The 17303-nt window shown below is 37.5% G+C and overlaps 1 protein-coding gene across 1 annotated transcript in view; it reads right to left on the bottom strand.

The window, feature by feature from the left end:
• Positions 1-2148: 2148 nt before the first annotated feature.
• The window catches only part of LOC131038565 (uncharacterized), a 108412-nt gene continuing 93257 nt past the window's right edge, over positions 2149-17303 (bottom strand). The window contains exon 5 of the mRNA XM_057971048.2: positions 2149-2507. Coding sequence (XP_057827031.1) covers positions 2408-2507 — 100 coding nt within the window. The 3' untranslated portion in view covers positions 2149-2407. The remainder of the gene's footprint in view (positions 2508-17303) is intronic.

Below are 17303 nucleotides of genomic sequence, written 5' to 3' on the forward strand. Positions count from 1 at the left end.
AAGGAGACCCAATGTGTACAATTCAAAATATTAACATTTTGGTACTTTACTAATAGTTACATAACACTCCCAAGGTAGACTTCTTGATACTCTTCACTTCATGAGCATTTTAATCATTGTTTCAAGGAGGTATTATAGAATTCCTCGCTAAGTCATTGAGCAAATTCCACTTGCATGAAATTCAACAATCCCCCCTATTAATGGGAGATTTTAACTTATTGCCACTGAATTTCACCCTACACTTCCCTTCCCTTTGCAAAACCAAACTTTTTTGGGCTATGCATAATTAGAAAGGGAATCCTTTGTAATCACTAGGTGGTATGGTTGTTAACCACCACTAACATTCAAGGATTGGCACATATGATCGTATAGCCAACATTATTGCACTCATTTGACAATTGTGTGAGACACCTTCCTTTTTGGTTCATCAATTCCTATACAACAATGCATTCTTGGCTTCTCAATTTGGATGTTCTCTTTCTTTTCTTCCAAGTTGTAAATGGTAATGGAATTCAAAAGGTTTTCAAATCAACACCACACCTCTAGGAGGGGTTCCCTTTATGATGGGGTTATTTCCAATCTTTATTTTTGCAATGCATTTTGCATCCTAAATTAATGGCCTTGAGTTTCATTCTCTTTTAGTCGAATAGGGTCTAGCTAACACTAGTACTCTACACACAGTTCAATTGTTGAAGAATTTGATCATAAATTGAGCACTTGTCTTCTAAATGTTGCATTATTGCATTGGATTTTGTGGGATTGTCCCCAACAAGAAGGAAGTTATGTTTGAGCCTCATTGTGCTTTAGGCTCTCCAAATGGGGATTCAACTTCGTTACTCTCGCAACACACTAAGAGATTGTAAAACTTAGTTTCCAAGTGATTCACAAAAGAAGCTTTCAAATATGGCCTTTTTTGTTAGTACCTAGTAGTATACGTTGATAATCTTGGGGTCATTTACAAGATGGGAATTGGAAATATCTAATGTCTTCCCTAATCCTTGTTTGTCCAATTGTTGCAAACAAAGGGTTAAACATCAATCCTTTTTGGAGCCTAGGGATAAAATCAACCCCAATTTTGTGTCTAAACCAAGGTCTTGATCTAGTTTTTGTCTATAGTTTGTGTGGGATGGTCTTTTTGTTAGTTCCTACTTTTGGATGGTATAGATGATTAACTTTTTTCTTTTTTTTTCTTGATTTGTTGTTGCAAATGTTGTAGCATCCTAATTTTGTATACCCTTTGGGTTTCTATATTGGATTTTCCCTTAAGGACGAGCCCCAATATAACCCACATTTAATCGATTAAAAAATATGATTTGAACTATGTGATTCATCTCACTGAAACATAACATGTGAGATTTTGAAGGAAAATACTAAGTAAATCAAATGTTTCTACAACCCATGTTATAATGAAATAAATAAATATTATGGAGTCAAGTTTATGTCAATCATGGTAAGCATTTCGGAAGGGAACTCGTCTACTTTTAATCCTTTCATGATAATCATTCCCCTTATTGTTCGATTCAAATTGCTTCAATCTAAGACACTTCTCTCAAATCTAATCGTTAGTTACACGGTGCGCAAAGAACTCAAAGAAAAGAACAAAAGAAAAGTAAAACAACCACCCTCTTTTTATGTGAGCAAAAATACAGCAACAGAAAACTGAATATTAAGACAACAAATTTAGAAAGAGAAACAAGCATAGAGAAAAACATATTTATAAGTGATTTATACCGTGACTATGGCTTGATGTTGGATAGCTAACAAATTGATGACTAGAAATTGACTACTAGTAATAAACTTTGTATTCAAATCCTTAAATGCCAGCAACCTCAATACAAATGGATGTTTGATCATTTACCATGCAGGTAGTAGATTATTACAGAATCTAGATGAACCTCTATTTAAAACACGTCATTGCAGCCCCATATGTTTAAGACATGAGTAAACTAAGTTCAAAAATTTTCATTTCTTATAACATTAAATCATGTTCCTCGAATTCTATAATATATGAAGTGCTTATAAAGGGACATAATTTACTTCAATTCAATAGCATTAATTGACCCTAATTATTGCCTAGAAGGGGATGGATGTAAGGCTAGGTTAATGTAGGTGAGACAAATAAAATAATAAGGGCATGCAAACAACAAATGATGTTAAAGTGTATGTCTCTTTTTATTGAAGGCTTCGTGGTTACAAGTCCATATGCAAATTAATTTGCAGCCCAAATTAATGAATTTATTATTCTTACATATATAAAATACCAAAAATAAAAAAGAAAATCAGGAACTAATGGTCCTAATTCTTATACACAAGTTTTAATTTATTTCATATTTCAAACTGGTTAAAGTGAAACGAGCACAATTACATGGATATACTCGATATGTATACTAAAACAGAAGTTCAAATTTCAAAATAATAGAGATGCCCATGCACTTATGAAAGCAAAGCCACCAAATGGTGCCGGTAGAGAATACTTTTTATCTTCCAGTAATGCCGCTACATAACACCTGCGTTATCCAATCAAATATGCCTTATAATGTAACCTATGTATTCATCTGTTCTTATTATACAAAGATTTCAAGATAAAACCTTTGTAATTTCACACAAAGATCCAATATCTTTTATAAAATTATCTGATACAAAAACATTGAAATATAGAAGTCAGTTATTTTATGTTATAAAAATTGAACTTTCATTATCCATTCATAATAAGTTAACATGAGTAATCCGATTCAATAAAAGTTCCATTCTTTGAGAATTTTGGGCACTTGAGTAATAATACAACCTAAAAAATCTAATAGAAATCAGTATTAGCTTAGGCTCTCTGATTTTTAAGGTTTGCATAATTTACTTTGAAATAGGTTTATCCATTCATGAACTCTCTATTAGAATTCCTATGATTACGTATACTTGTGAAAACTAATGAAGAAAAATGTGAATATAGGATAAACTTGGGAACTCATTCCATTGCATTTATTGATCATGCCCCATATGAAAGGATTAAGGGAGACAACAAACGCTTTCTATCTAAAGGAACATAGAGAAGGTTCTTGAAAATCTGCAGTGGCTTTTAATGCAAACTTTTTAATGAGTTATGTTATCTCTGTTTCTTAAGATGTAATCATATATCTCCACCTAGGGTTGATCATAGAAAATTTGGAGCTAAACTGGATGAAATCCTTGCAAAAAGGTAGATTAGTGGAGTTTAGAATAAAGATGAAACTCTTTCCACAGTAAGATATTTGCTGAATTTATTTACAATTTTGGGAGAGACCATAAATCGTTTGCTTCAAGTGACTTAAGTAAGCCTTATATATCTCATCCAAGATGCCTTCATTATGTCTGTTTTTAGATGTTAAAAACATTGATAGAAAAAGTGTAGAAAGAAGGTTAGCTAGTTATACATAGTGGCTATAGTTGCAACCATGACTGGCTGATTCCATAGAGGAATGTTTTTGCACCACAATATGCTTAGGGCATAATCATTGCCAATTTCCTGATCACCAAAGGGAGACCAAAACAGAAGCCAAGCTGTGATCCACAAGGGGCAAGAGAACAGTGATTTGCCTTGGGCAATAAAATAGTGAGGTACAATTGAACCCTGCTCAGCAGACCAAGACACCAATGTGCCAAGGAACACAGGTCTGCAACCACATGGAAGACTGAGAGAGACAAGTATCTATGCAGGAGAGGATCCTACCATCGCAGTGGAAATATCCTGCCTAAGTGGATGCCTAAAAATAAATGTATGGCCTTAATGGAGGGATTTACGAGGATGAAAAGATGAAAACACAAAGCAAAGAAAACTGGGGGGAGAATCAGGAGGGGCAGAGAGAGAGAGAGAAAGAGAGAGCAGTGGAGAGTAACCAGACAAGTTACGGATCCAAGGGGGAATAGTTGGTTGCAAGACCAAGGGATGGGTAGAATAAACTAAATACGGGTCATGGCCAATTGGCATAATGATGTTACATTGCATGATGCCAATATTCTGAGCCCAAGGGGCCAATTTAATATTGGTCATCAGCAACATACATATTCTAACCCTATTAACACAATTTGACTCCTTTCAAATTGACTTTCTAAGTATCTTCTGCATCAACATTCATTCTTTCTTTTCTTGGATGGGATTTTATGTGCTAATACAGATAAAACTTTCACCAAAGGACCACATCCTTTTGTGGATGATAGGGCAATGCAATGAATATCTGCTGTTGAGTTATTGATTCAAAGTGTGACACTCACAAAAATTAATCCCAGTATTTTGGTTCCATTGTCGAGACCCATTTTTAAAGATTGATCACTACTCATTGAAGTTGAGAATCCGTGATGCATGGTAAAAATGAAAGCAGTAAGGAGTACTAAAGGATAATTGAGGCTGAGGCAATTGAAAAAATTATCAGGTTTATGACTAGTGAGTGTCACCTGACCTTGTGTAATGCAGATTGGTGAAATAGAAGTTTAAGTTCAAACAACTACATTAGTAGCAGGATAATGGGAGATCATGTGTTCTAGATGCCAAAACATTATGAAACCAAGGATGCAAAGAGGCAGGTCCAGAGGTGCAAAATTATTTGACAAGCAAAAGGGATAATGGCAGCTGTGCAAAATGCAGCATTAATTCTGACCACATTGTTGGAAAACAAATGCAAGTTGAAGAACTGTCAGTATAAGGAAATAAATATTGTCATTTGCCAGAATGATGCACATCAAAAAGCAAGTTGTTCATTGTTGAAGAAGATAAAGAAAGTGTCAATGAATGAATGATGTACCATCTATGAAAGTAATACCCGTGACACTAAGGACTGTAGGATGCTTGAGGAAATTAGGGCCAGAAAGAGTCTTGGATGCTAAACCTAAGCTAGGAGAAAGTAAGGAGGTTGCACACCAACATCAAAATCAAAGACCAGCAAGAGTGGTACCAGTTAGAGCCAAGAAAGAAAGAAAGAAACAAGATGCTATAGTTGCAGAAATAAGGTGTGGATAAGTTTCCCTACTGTGGCCACTATAAGAAATGCACATCAAATGGAAATGTGCCTTGACATGGCAGAAGTAGGCATGTTGACCAGATAAAAGTAAAGATGTGGTACTGAGATTTCAATTGGCAACACAATCAAGGAAAGTGTATGGAGAGCACCAATTAATGGCATAAGAGAGAGAGAGAGAGAGAGAGAGAGAGAGTAGTAACAAGGAAGAGTGTCAAAAGAAATGTTTAAGGATACTACCTAAGTACTACAGGAGCTCAGGGGAGATCTTACAAACTGACCAGAAAAGAAGACAAACAATGCCAATCATGAACAGAATGTCATTGAAGAAGAAACGATGATGCTAGAGGAGATTTGCTGAAGAAAGCGGATTTGATGGCTAACTTGAGGTAATAGTTGAAAAGTAGTACTAACAGCGACCTATGAAGGCATATTGAAGAGACAAATCAAGATTGGACTAGAAATGTGGATAAATAATTGATCGCAAATGTGTCAATCAACAGTGCTAGGGTCTGTGATATACTCATTGATACCAATGTGGAAATAAATGTGTTAATGATACATACGTAGGAGAAAATGGAAGTCCACCAGTATGTCCCTCTCCACACCATCATTTATGGCAAATAAGAATAAGGTATTGCAAAAGGAAATTCAGGAGAATACTGAAGTAAAAACTATTCATTAATGCTTGTCACAGATTTTGAAGCCACTGAGCTTGTGGAAATTGAGAATTAACTTGTTCTTATAGAAAGGTTGCAGCGTTATGCAAATAATATAGATCTATGATTCAAAAATAAACACATAATCATTGATAAGCTGAGCAGAAAGTTCTCATTCCACTAAATCCTAAATAAGGTATAAAGTATGGCATTCAAGGCAATGTGAGCACAAGTGAAGATGAACAAACAGAACCTGGAGAAGTTGTAATACAATCAAAAATAGTTTGGGAAGATTAACTCTAGTAATGTAAAGAATGCTAGTTACAACCCCAGGAAGGCAATGCTGGAATAGATGGTCTAAGCATAGCAGGGCATAATGATATGGGTCAAGAAACAATGATGTGAGCTACAAGAATCATGAGAATAACAAAAGGCGGTAATAACAAGTTGAGGTATGACAGCATTGTAAAGTGCTAAAAGTTTGTTGATAAGTTCAAGGAGGTGATGCCTAAAGAAGAGCTGCAAAGTGATTATCTTTGTGTCAAAAGCAATGTTATCGTGATGGTGGGTGACACTTGGGGAGAATATGCAAAGCTGGGAACAGAGTGAGAATTCTCTTCAAATGAGGCTAGGACAAGAAGCAAGAGTATGATTGGTAAACGTACTAGAGAGCTCACATATATAAGTGTGAGGAGCAATGAAAGGATAGCAATACCACTATTGCAAAAGAAATGTGAATAAATAAGTCCTATTTAATGCTTGGTGTATGGTACATCCATTAGGAGATGGCATGAAACAACATAATGGAAAAAAGTGGACGAGGATTTTTGCCAAGGGTTGACCTTCAAAGATAGTAGTGAACAAACAAAAAAAGCCAAATTTTGACAACGCATTTGCTGAAGACTGATTTTGGTGAATAAACTAGAAGATTTGTCAACCAAATCCGAAAACAACAAGGAAATGAAGATGACCATCATGAATTGACAATGAGAGAAGAAAGAAGGAAAAGTTGCATACAAAAAAGGTAGGAAAAGGTAAGTGAAAATGTATCTAATGGCAAAAGGAAGGAAGTTTGTTTGTAAGGATAAGGCAAATGAGGGTGACTTACAAACAAGAGAGACCAACTACTTGGAAATCATGAGTTTAGCAGGAATGTAGATAGCCAATGAAAGGAGAAACTATGGTAAAAGATACTACACCAAAACTGAGCACAAAATAGGTGAATATTGGCAATGACTAGGAACCCAAGATCAACATAATTTCCCATTACTGGGGTTATGAAATGATGGCAAACATGGGAGAGATGTGAAAAAATAAGTTGATCCAAATTCCCAATGGAGTACTAAGATGAAAGGTGTGCATACATCATTGACAAAGAGGAATTGGAAAAGCACTTCAACGGAAGTAGGCTCAAACCATGTAACCAATAAGTAGGATAGGAGGAAATAAAGTTCAACTGAGACCAAACAGCAATAGCATTCAATTCAATTCAGTGGTTTGTTTTTCAAAAAAACTGCAAAACTTGAGACAATGAGATTTGACGAGGTTAAAAATGGTGATATCATAGTAGCATTCCACTTACATGGCACTGATATGAACTCGAAGTGTAAATAGAATTCAATTAAATGGATTTAAAATAGAAAAACACATGAAAAATTCTGACAAATTAAAAATAATGTATTATTCGTAAAATTACAGAAACAAATTGTAATTTCTATTTCATGCCACATATAATGTGTAGAAAGAGAAACAAGCATAAGACATAAATTAAAGAATTTGTTCAATGTTGCCAATTACTTTCAAATTCTCAATCAAGTTCAAAAACCCATTATTTAAATGAAAAAATGAGGTGCAATTCAAAAACCTGTTGTTTAAAGGCAAAAGGGGCAGATATTTTGAAAAATTTGTGGGTTTTTCAATAACATGTTGGGTTTTTACTGGTGACTTCCAAAAACTTCAGGTTGGTGAAAAAAACAGTCAACGGGTTCAAACGAGCATGGCCCTAGCCCTAGGAAGTGATTAACCATGGGTCTTTCCCAGGCCCAGCTAATGATACTATGCATATGGGCAACATAGTTGCAACATGGACATTAGATTTCTATGTGCAAAGTGAGTTGTAACAACTAATTAGCAATGTGTTGATGTGTTTTATATGACACCTCAAACACAGAATAAAATATTGAGTATTCTATCCTCTCTTGAACAAAGAAACCAACTTGAAAAACTGAAATGGAGCTGAATGAATGTGACAATGAAAACTCCCCTTGAGTTAGAACAACACTTCAAAAATGGAGTGAAATAACTCCCAACTTCTTCCTCAAACATTCAATAGTATCCCTTGGCAAAAAAGGCTTAGTGAACAAATCTGCAATCTTCTCTTTAGTGGAAACATATTCCAGTTTAACCTGCTGATTGCTAACTTGTTCTCTCAGAAAATGATACTTAATAGGAATATGCTTAGTCCTAGAGTGCATAACTAGATTTTTAAAAATGTTAATAGCATTCATGTTGTCACAAAGGATAGATATAGGACGATCATACTGTACTTTACTATCCTTCAGTATTTGCTTCATCCAAAGAACTTGTGTACAACGAGACACTGCTGCAATATTCTCCGCTTCAACTATAGATAATGAAGTAGAAACCTGCTTTTTACGCAACCAATATACAAGACAGCCCACCTAGAAAGAATGCACCTCCACTTGTGCTCTCTCTATCATCAACTGAGCCACCCCAATCTGCACCGTATAAGTTGTAAGTGTAAAATCATTACCTTTAGGTTACCATAATCCATAATCCATAGTACCCTTAAGATACTTAAAGATCTTTTTAACTACATGAACAAGAGTATCCTTAGGAGTTGCCCAAAATCTAGCAACATAACCAACAACTTGCATAATGTCATGTCTAGTAGTTGTAACATATAATAAAAAACCTCCTATCATAGGTCTATAAAATGTTTGATTAGCATATGGAAACTCATCATCTTTACTAAGTTTATAGCTTGTCACCATAGGAGTGCTTACTGGATTGCAATCCTCCATTTTGAACCTTTTTAACAATTCTCTAATATACTTTGTTTGAGAAATAAAAATGCCTTTATTTGATTGATGAATTTGTAAACCAAGGAAGAAAAAGGATCCACCCAACATAGACATTTCAAACTCCATATTGGTAGCAAAAACTTGACACATCTCTTCACAATCACTACAAAAAATCAGATCATCAACATAAACTACAACAATTAGCATAAGATTACCTTCTTCCTTGATATATAGATTTTTGTCCGCTATCCCTCTTTTGAATCCTTCTTGTTGTAGGTAACTATCAAGTGTGTCATACCAAGCACGCGGGGCTTGTTTAAGACTATAAAGAGACTTTTTCAGCTTACAAACATAGTTCTGATTTTTTGATAGAATAAACCCATCAGGCTTCTCTATGTACACTTCTTCATTCAAATTACCATTGAGAAAGGTAGATTTAACATCCATTTGAAAAATCTTAAAACTTTTGAAAGAAGCAAAAGCTAAGAACATTATAATTGCTTCTAAACGTGCAACCGGAGCAAAGGTTTCATCAAAGTCAATACCTTCTACCTGTGCATAACCTTTGCACACAAGTCTTGCCTTGTTTCTCACCACTTGGCCATCTTCATTCAACTTGTTTCTGTAGACACACTTTATACCTATTACATTCTTGTCTTTGGGCCTTGGGACAGGTTCGCAAGTTTCACTCTTTTGAATCTAATCAAGCTCCTCTTTCATGGCTGCCACCCAATATTTGTCTTTTGCTGCCTCCTCAAAACTCTTAAACTCAATCATGGACAACAAAGAGATGTCTTCATCTTCAAGATAATTCACATTTCTTCTTGTAACTCTAGGTCTGTCCTCTTGCAAAATCTGATTGATAAGATGATTCTTTTGAACAAATTTGGATGAACTCTTCAAAGATGTCTGAATGTGGTCTTATTTTGATCAATTGTAGGTGCATTTTCAGTTGATACACCTGCTTTCCCAAACTGAATATTTGAAGGAGCATTATTAGGATGTACATTTGTTGCCTCATGTTGAACACTTTCAGATATATTTGAAGAATTTCCATTTGCTGTCCCAGCTTGTAGATTTGATGAAGATTGTTAAACAACACTTTCTTCTTCATCTTCTTGAGAGCTATCATCGTCATTTTGCAATTTACCACGTGTTAGTGTTTTCATGTACTTTTACATTAGCACTTTCAACAATCTTGTGTAATCTTTTGTTAAAACGTCTATAAGTTTTACTTTTGGAAGAGTATCCTAAGAAGATACCTTCATCAGCCTTGTGATCAAATTTCCCAAGATTGTCTTCATCCCTATTAATGTAACAAGGATTGCCAAAAACTCTAAAATATTTAACTAAAGCAGCCTTACCTTTTATTGTGACCATTTCACACATCGCCCCATTAGAATGGGGACCCCCTCTTTTTGCCTTAGGTTTTGCTCTCTCTTTGCTTGTTTTTCTCTCTGCTTTTAGGGTTTTGAGTGAGTGAGTGGTCTGCCTGGGCTGGCTAGATTAGGGCTAAACCTTGGAAGCTCGTTTTAGGGTTTTTTTCAAGCTAAGTCTAGTATTGTTTAGGGAAGTTGTTAGTCGTCTGCCTGAAGCCTCAAGATTGCTAGAATGAAACATGCCTTTCAAGAGAGTCAAGTTGGTTAGATCAAGGAACATGGAGAATAGGTCTCAGGTCAGGTCTAGAATGAAAGAGAGTTTTTCTTGTCAGGGTCCTGTTTGTTTCCCTATCTAAGTCAGTTGAGTAGAGCCAGTGAAGAAAAGGAGGTGGTTTGACTAAGTTTGATGGAAGATGAAGCGAATCAAGGTAACATATAGCCTGGAAATGCCAAAATCGCTCCTGACCCTTCCAGAGGGTCCAGGGCGAAAATCCTTGTAGACCTCCTTTTCTTCTCATTTTTGACTGAATGATGCTTTCTAGGGCATGTCTGGAGGTGAATTGATGTGTTCTTGCCTGGAGAGGGATTTGATTGATTTTTGAAGAGCAAGATGATGCCTAAAAGAGGAATTTCGCTCCTGACCCTTCCAAAGGGTCCAGAGCGAATTTTATCCTAAACACTATTTTTTGCCTTGGATAGACTTGCAATCCTGTTCCTAGCCTAGAAAATGATCTAACTTTGCTTTGTGAGATGGTTTGAAACTTGAAGACTGAGCAATTTGGCCTGGAATGGAAATTTCGCTCCTGACCCTTCTAGAGGGTCCAGGGCGAAAATCTTATTAGAGCTTATTTTTCACTAACTTTGGCTAAATTGTGATGTGCAGGGTCTCTTGGAATGAAGATTGGACATCATTTGATACCTTTGAAGATTTGAAAGCTTGCAAAATGAAAGATTTTGGACAAGAAGGGAAATTTCGCTCCTGACCCTTCCAGAGGGTCCAAAGCGAAATTTCCAAAAGCTCTTATTATGCAGTGAAGAAGGTCAAGTTTTGGGCATGAATGAAATGAGAATAACTTGCTTTTGCCTCCTAAAGATGTTTTAACTTGGAAAGTGAAGGATTTTGCCCAAAAGGATGATTTTCGCTCCTGACCCTTCCAGAGGGTCCAGGGTGAAAATTCTTCAATCACCTATTTTTCTTGCAAAATCAAGTCACTCTTTGGTTTTTATGGCTTGGATGAGAGGAGAGTAGTGTTTTCTTCCTTTGAGAGATGAATTCAACTTGAACTGATGATGGAATAGGCCTAAAACCTAAAAATCGCTCCTGACCCTTCCAAAGGGTCCAGGGCAAAAATCTCTATAGGAGACATTCCTTGCTCAGTTTGGTCAAATTGAAGTGTCAAAGGCATGGTGAAAGGAAGAATGAACATGATGAAAACCTTGGGCATGTTTAGAAATGAAGAAAATGAAGGATTCTGGCCAGGAAAGGCAATTTCGCTCCTAACCCTTCCAAAGGGTCCAGAGCGAAATTCCTTATAAACACATTTTTAGCATTTCTTGAATATGAAACCTTAATCCTAGCATGATGAAACATGAAATCCCACTTGGCAAAGAAGTTTTAAGGTGAAAAAATGAAGATTTTTGGTCAAGATTGCAATTTTCGCTCCTGACCTTTCCAGAGGGTCCAGAGCGAATTTCCTCAAAATCACCTTTTGATATCAAATTTTGCTAAGCCAAGTATGGGATAAGGTCAAACATAGAAAGAATTGTCCCTGGGAGTAAATTGAGATTGCAAGAAATCATCAAAAAGTGAAGGAATTGAGCCAAATAGTGATTCAAGCCATAAAAACTAAAAAGTTGCTTTGACCTTGCAAGGAAATAGGTGTTTTTAGGAATTTCGCTCCTGACCCTTCCAGAGGGTCTAGAGCAAAATTCCTAAAAACACCTATTTCCTTGCAAGGTCAAAGCAAGGTTTTAGTTTTTATGGCTTGAATGGGTGTGAGGAAGAGTGTTTTTGCCTTTTGAAGATGATTGAAATTGTCAAGAGGAAGCAATCAAGCTTAGAACATGATTTTCACTCTTGACCCTTCGAGAGGGTCCAGAGCGAAAATCTCCAAAACTATCCTTTCTTCCAAAGTTTGGGCGAAGTTAAGCTTAGACATGGGTGTGAGAAGACATTTGAATTGCCTTGAAGTGGAATTGGAATGCTAAGAATGCAAATTTTGAAGCCAAGAGGGAAATTCGCTCCTGACCCTTCCAAAGGGTCCAGGGCGAAATTTCCAAATTCCCCTATTTTCCTTGCAGTTCAAGATTAGATTTTGGTTTTCAGGACTCAAAGAGAAGTAAGGCATGATGTTCTATCCCTTGGAAATGATTTGAAGTTGAAAGGATGAAGGAATTGCCCTAAAACCTAAAAATCGCTCCTAACCCTTCCAGAGGGTCCAGGGCGAAAATCCTAAAACCAACATGTTCCTTTCAAGTTTGTGCTAAGGCAAGACTAGACCAAGGTAGAAAAGGCCTTTGAGACCACTTGTGAGTAGGTGTTTGTTTCAAAATTTGATGAGTCTAGGTCAGAGACGGAAAATCGCTCCTGACCCTTCCAGAGGGTCCAAGGCGAAAATCTCAAAATCCCCTATTTTGCCTTGCAAGAACAAACCAAGCTTGGGTGGAGTGAATGAGGAAGACCATTGCCTAGCTTTGAGTGAAGGATTCAAGACAAAATGATGGAGTAAGCCTAAGCAAGAAAAATCGCTCCTGACCCTTCCAGAGGGTCCAGGGCGAAAAACCCTAAATTCACCTTTTTCTTCCAGATTTGAGTGAGACTAAGCCTGGACTACAATGAAAGAACCTATTTGGAATGCCTTGAAGAGGTTTTGGACCTTCAAAAATCAGAATTATGAGTTCAGGAGAGAATTTCGCTCCTGACCCTTCCAGAGGGTCCAGAGCGAAATTCCCAAAAATGCAATATTTCCTTCAAAGTTTTGATGAGCTAACCCAGTGATGGAGAGAAATGAACCCTAGAGATTGCCTTGGAGGAGTTTAATGATCAAACTAAAGTGAATTTTGGCCTAAAATGTAAAAATCGCTCCTGAACCTTCCAGAGGGTCCAGGGTGAAATTCACATTCTCACCTAATTTCCTCATGAAAAATGATAAAAATTCGAAATGCAAGACTTTGATTAGGTCAAAGCAAACATGAGCTCACCTTCCAGGAGATTTTTGGAATCAAGAAATGAGATATTCAGGACCTAATTGGAAAAATCGCTCCTGACCCTTCCAAAGGGTCTAGGGCGAAATCATTAAAAAACCTATCATTCAACCTTGATTGATTAAGTTTAGAGATTGTAAAGGCAAAGACATGGAAATTGGCAAATATAGGTTGAGAATTTCAATTTCATCAAGGGAACAAGCATGGATAAAGGGTTCAAACAAGTCTTGAAGTGAATCTAGACCTTCATCACTTTAAATATTTCAAAGCCTAAAGAGAAAGGAAATTTCATTAAGCCTCAATCAAACCTCCATATTTCTTAAATTTTCACCAAATTTGCCAAATTCAAGACATTTGGGAGGTTAGATCAAATTCGCATGAATTAAGGCCTTACCATTCAATTAATTAATCTTTAAGCCTAAATATAAATATAAAATCCACCTTGGAGGCCTTAAAATCAATTTTAAAATTTAAAAAATATAGGTGAGCGCTCAAAATGCATTTATTTGTTTTTACAAGCAAGTCGGCCTTTTTTTTAAAGGGAATTTTATTTGTTTTATTGCTAAAAAACCTAGGTCAGCCTCATGAGGATTAGGGTGAGCGCCTTATTTAAGGGAGATGCTTTGTGGTGAATTCAAATCATTCATTCATTCCTTCTTATGCGAATTTGAGGAGCAGATTAGAGGAGCAAATTCTAGCAGATTGGAGGCGAATTTTTGCTAAGTGTTGGAGGCTAGCGAAGGTTAAGTTCTTTTGAAGGCTAATTAAGACATAATTCATCCAAGGAGGGCCAGAAATTCATTTTTTGTCCAGCAAAATCTGATCTTCTTTCTTCCATTTTCCAAGGTTCATAGTTAAGCATTCAAGAGGAAGGTATGAAGAATCCTTTTTGAAGCTCTTATTCAAGACTTGTTTTGATTTTCATAGCATTTTTTTAAAGTCTAAGTCTTGAAAATCCAATTTCCATAATTAATTTGAGGAATCATGTCCTTTTCAAATTAATGTTTTGAATTATTCCCTTGGAGGGTCTTAAATTCTATGCTTTAAGGTATGATGCTTAAAGACTAATTTTAAATTTTTGTGTAGGCATCAAATGACGACCCCCAAAGCCTGAGGATCTACTAGTCGGCAGGCTCTCATCAAGGAAGATCAAAGGAGCGACGAATTGGAGACCAGGATCGTGTCCAAGTGGAGTAATATCGGAGACACCAACTTAGGAAACTTCAATGTGAAGAAGTTTCGAGAGGTCCCCTACATTGGCAAGCCATCACCTGTTGCAAGGAGGATAATTGAGAGTGGCATCATCAAGGCTGCAGGTTTCCCTCCCGCAGTCAAGTGTCATGAGCTGATGATCGAGTGTGCCCGCCACTATGACTCACAGTCAAGGACGATCGTAACCAAAGACGGGAACATCTTAGCCTACCTTTCAGAGGAAGCTATAGGCGAAGCTCTTCATCTTCCGGACCATAAAGACATGATCTACAAGAGCTTGGAAGGAGCAAGGTCGACCTATGAAGATGATCCTGAGTCTTGTTTGAACTTCATCAATAAGAATTGGTTGCTCAAAAGTGGGCCTTGCCTGAACAAGATTCCCAATACATCGCATAGGATTGACTTCCAGGAGGAATACAGAGACTTGATAACTTTGCTCAATCGAGTTACAGGTGCTTCTCAAGCCTTCTTCTTCGACAAGTGGATGTTCTTCTTCATACAAGTGATAGTCCAAGGAAAAGGAATGCTCCATTGGGCCAAAATCATTAGCAATTGTCTGGGCGTACAGTTGACAAGGCTAAGACCCACCAAATCATTCCACATGAGCTCATATGTTATATATGCCTTGATCAGGAGTTTCGAGCATGCAGGGCTACCTCACAGAGGAGTGATTGGAAGAGGACCCGGAGAAATAAGAGTTTGTGATTCTTATGTTCATCTGCATCATCCGCCTAGAAGTGACTACAAGTTAGTCAATGACACCTTCACGATGAACATTACTAGGATATTGCAAGGTGGAATTCACAATCGACTGTCTCTGGATGCACAAGAGCTTGTGAAGAAGTATGGCGCATGGTTCATCCAGTTTCAAAAGTTCACATACATCAGAGTTCATGGGTGTCCTTCACCTCCCTACATGTTGCCAAGATATCCAACAGACAGGATAGTACTACTTGAGGTGACTAGACAGTTGGCAGCTTATGCGAAGGCATCCAGACACAAGCATGGAAATGGGATTCTCGTGCCCATCATACTAGGGAACTCAGTTGAGGTGTGTCCTAATACTCAAGCCGCAGAAGATGCAGAGAAGGAATTATCTTTATACTCATTCACATCCTTTGCCTCGCGAGAGAATTTTGATCCTCATGGTTATATGGAGCAGACAGTCGGTAGGAAGTACAAGCATGAGTTTCAGGTGGAGGACTTTTGGATGAATCTCTCAGGTGATTTAGAGGTCAAAAGAAAGATGCATTCCAGGCTACCCTTAGATCTCATCAGGAGATGCAAAGTTTATAGAGTAGCCGATCAAGCCCAGGATAATGGTAGATACCTCCAGTCATCCTATAAGAAAGAAGACAAAGAAGTGAAGATAGATTGGAATGAGCCCGAGGTTTTAGACTTGAGAGCTTTGATGGCTCCCGTTTTATCCTGCACTCGCAGATGGGTGGATACAGCATCAAAAGTTGAAGGAACAAAATGTACCAATGACATTCACTTTGGAGGCAAGACCAGAAGAAGGAGAAGCAAGTGTGAATGAGAATACTTCTCATTCCAAAGGCTCAAAGAGGAAAGAAGGACCTGAGAAGAGAGAACCTTCTAAGAAGAAGCAGAAAACAAATCCTGATCACCCACCAAGCACATCTTCTAGGCATGAAAAGGAGGCGAGTCAAGGGGAAGATCAGAGGCAGATAGTATATGAAGCTGATGAGTCTATGGAATCCATGGTACAAAATGATAAACAAGAGAAAGGACAAACACCTCAGCATTCATCAAGTCAATCTCCCCAAGTTTGTGCTAATGAGCAATACGAAGAAAAGAATGATGATGAAGCAACATCTCCTTTCTGGGAAGATAGACCACTACCTAAAGAAATACAAGTGAGGGAAACAAGATCTGCCATTCCCGATTGGCTGAAAGAGAGACTGACAAGGGTAGTTGTGGTTGAAGAGGAAGAAGATGTGTTTGACTTGGAAAGCCTTATAGGAAATTCTCATGAGGTAATGGAGAAGAAGAAGGCCACAAAGATGTCTAAGGTAATTAGAGATGAGACAGGATCCAAGAAAGTGCAGGTAGCTACACCAGTGGTGGACAAATATGAGGATGAGATTCTTGCAGAAGAATATGACTTAGAAACATTTGCGCTTGGTCCACTTACCTCTGAGCAAGCGATGGAAGAGGCAACTGATTCATTTGAAGCACTTAAAGACAAACTTAAAGAAGAAATGGAAAAGAATAAGAAGCTTGAGAGGGAGGTCAGTGCTTGGAGGAACTATTTTAGTCATCTTAATCAGCCCTTGAGACGTCAGGATCTAGCAGTATCTCCTTTACAAGCACTCCCTCTTGAATCAGTAGGTGAGGCAGAAAGGGTGAAGAGCTTGGTTCAACTTATGAGTTCTTGGATTGATAAATCCCACAAGGTAGTCGTTGAATTTGCAACAAGAATGATGAAGACAGTTCATCGAGCTATCCAGGTCCTTGAGATTATCCATAATCTAATGATAACTGTAGCTACATTCACTCACACTAGAGATGTTATCATTCCAGTCTTACAAGTGATAAGAGAAACACCAAGACGGATTCTGGCACAAGAAAAGATAATGGATGGAGGAACCCATAACCTCCTACAGTGGTCAGCTCTGCTCCAGATGAAGGAGGTCCTTTTTGAAGACGTCAACACCAGATGCAGCCGAGTTGAAGGTATCATTCATCCAATTCAAGACAAAGTGTTTGAGGTATTGTGTACCATTCTTGACAGGCGGATCGAGATCGAGACAGATGTTGACATCCAAGAGTTGGAGGATAGAATCAAGGTCATCTTTTGCA

Source organism: Cryptomeria japonica, chromosome 10, assembly GCF_030272615.1.
Source record: "Cryptomeria japonica chromosome 10, Sugi_1.0, whole genome shotgun sequence".
In the NCBI taxonomy this organism is placed as follows: Eukaryota; Viridiplantae; Streptophyta; class Pinopsida; order Cupressales; family Cupressaceae; genus Cryptomeria; species Cryptomeria japonica.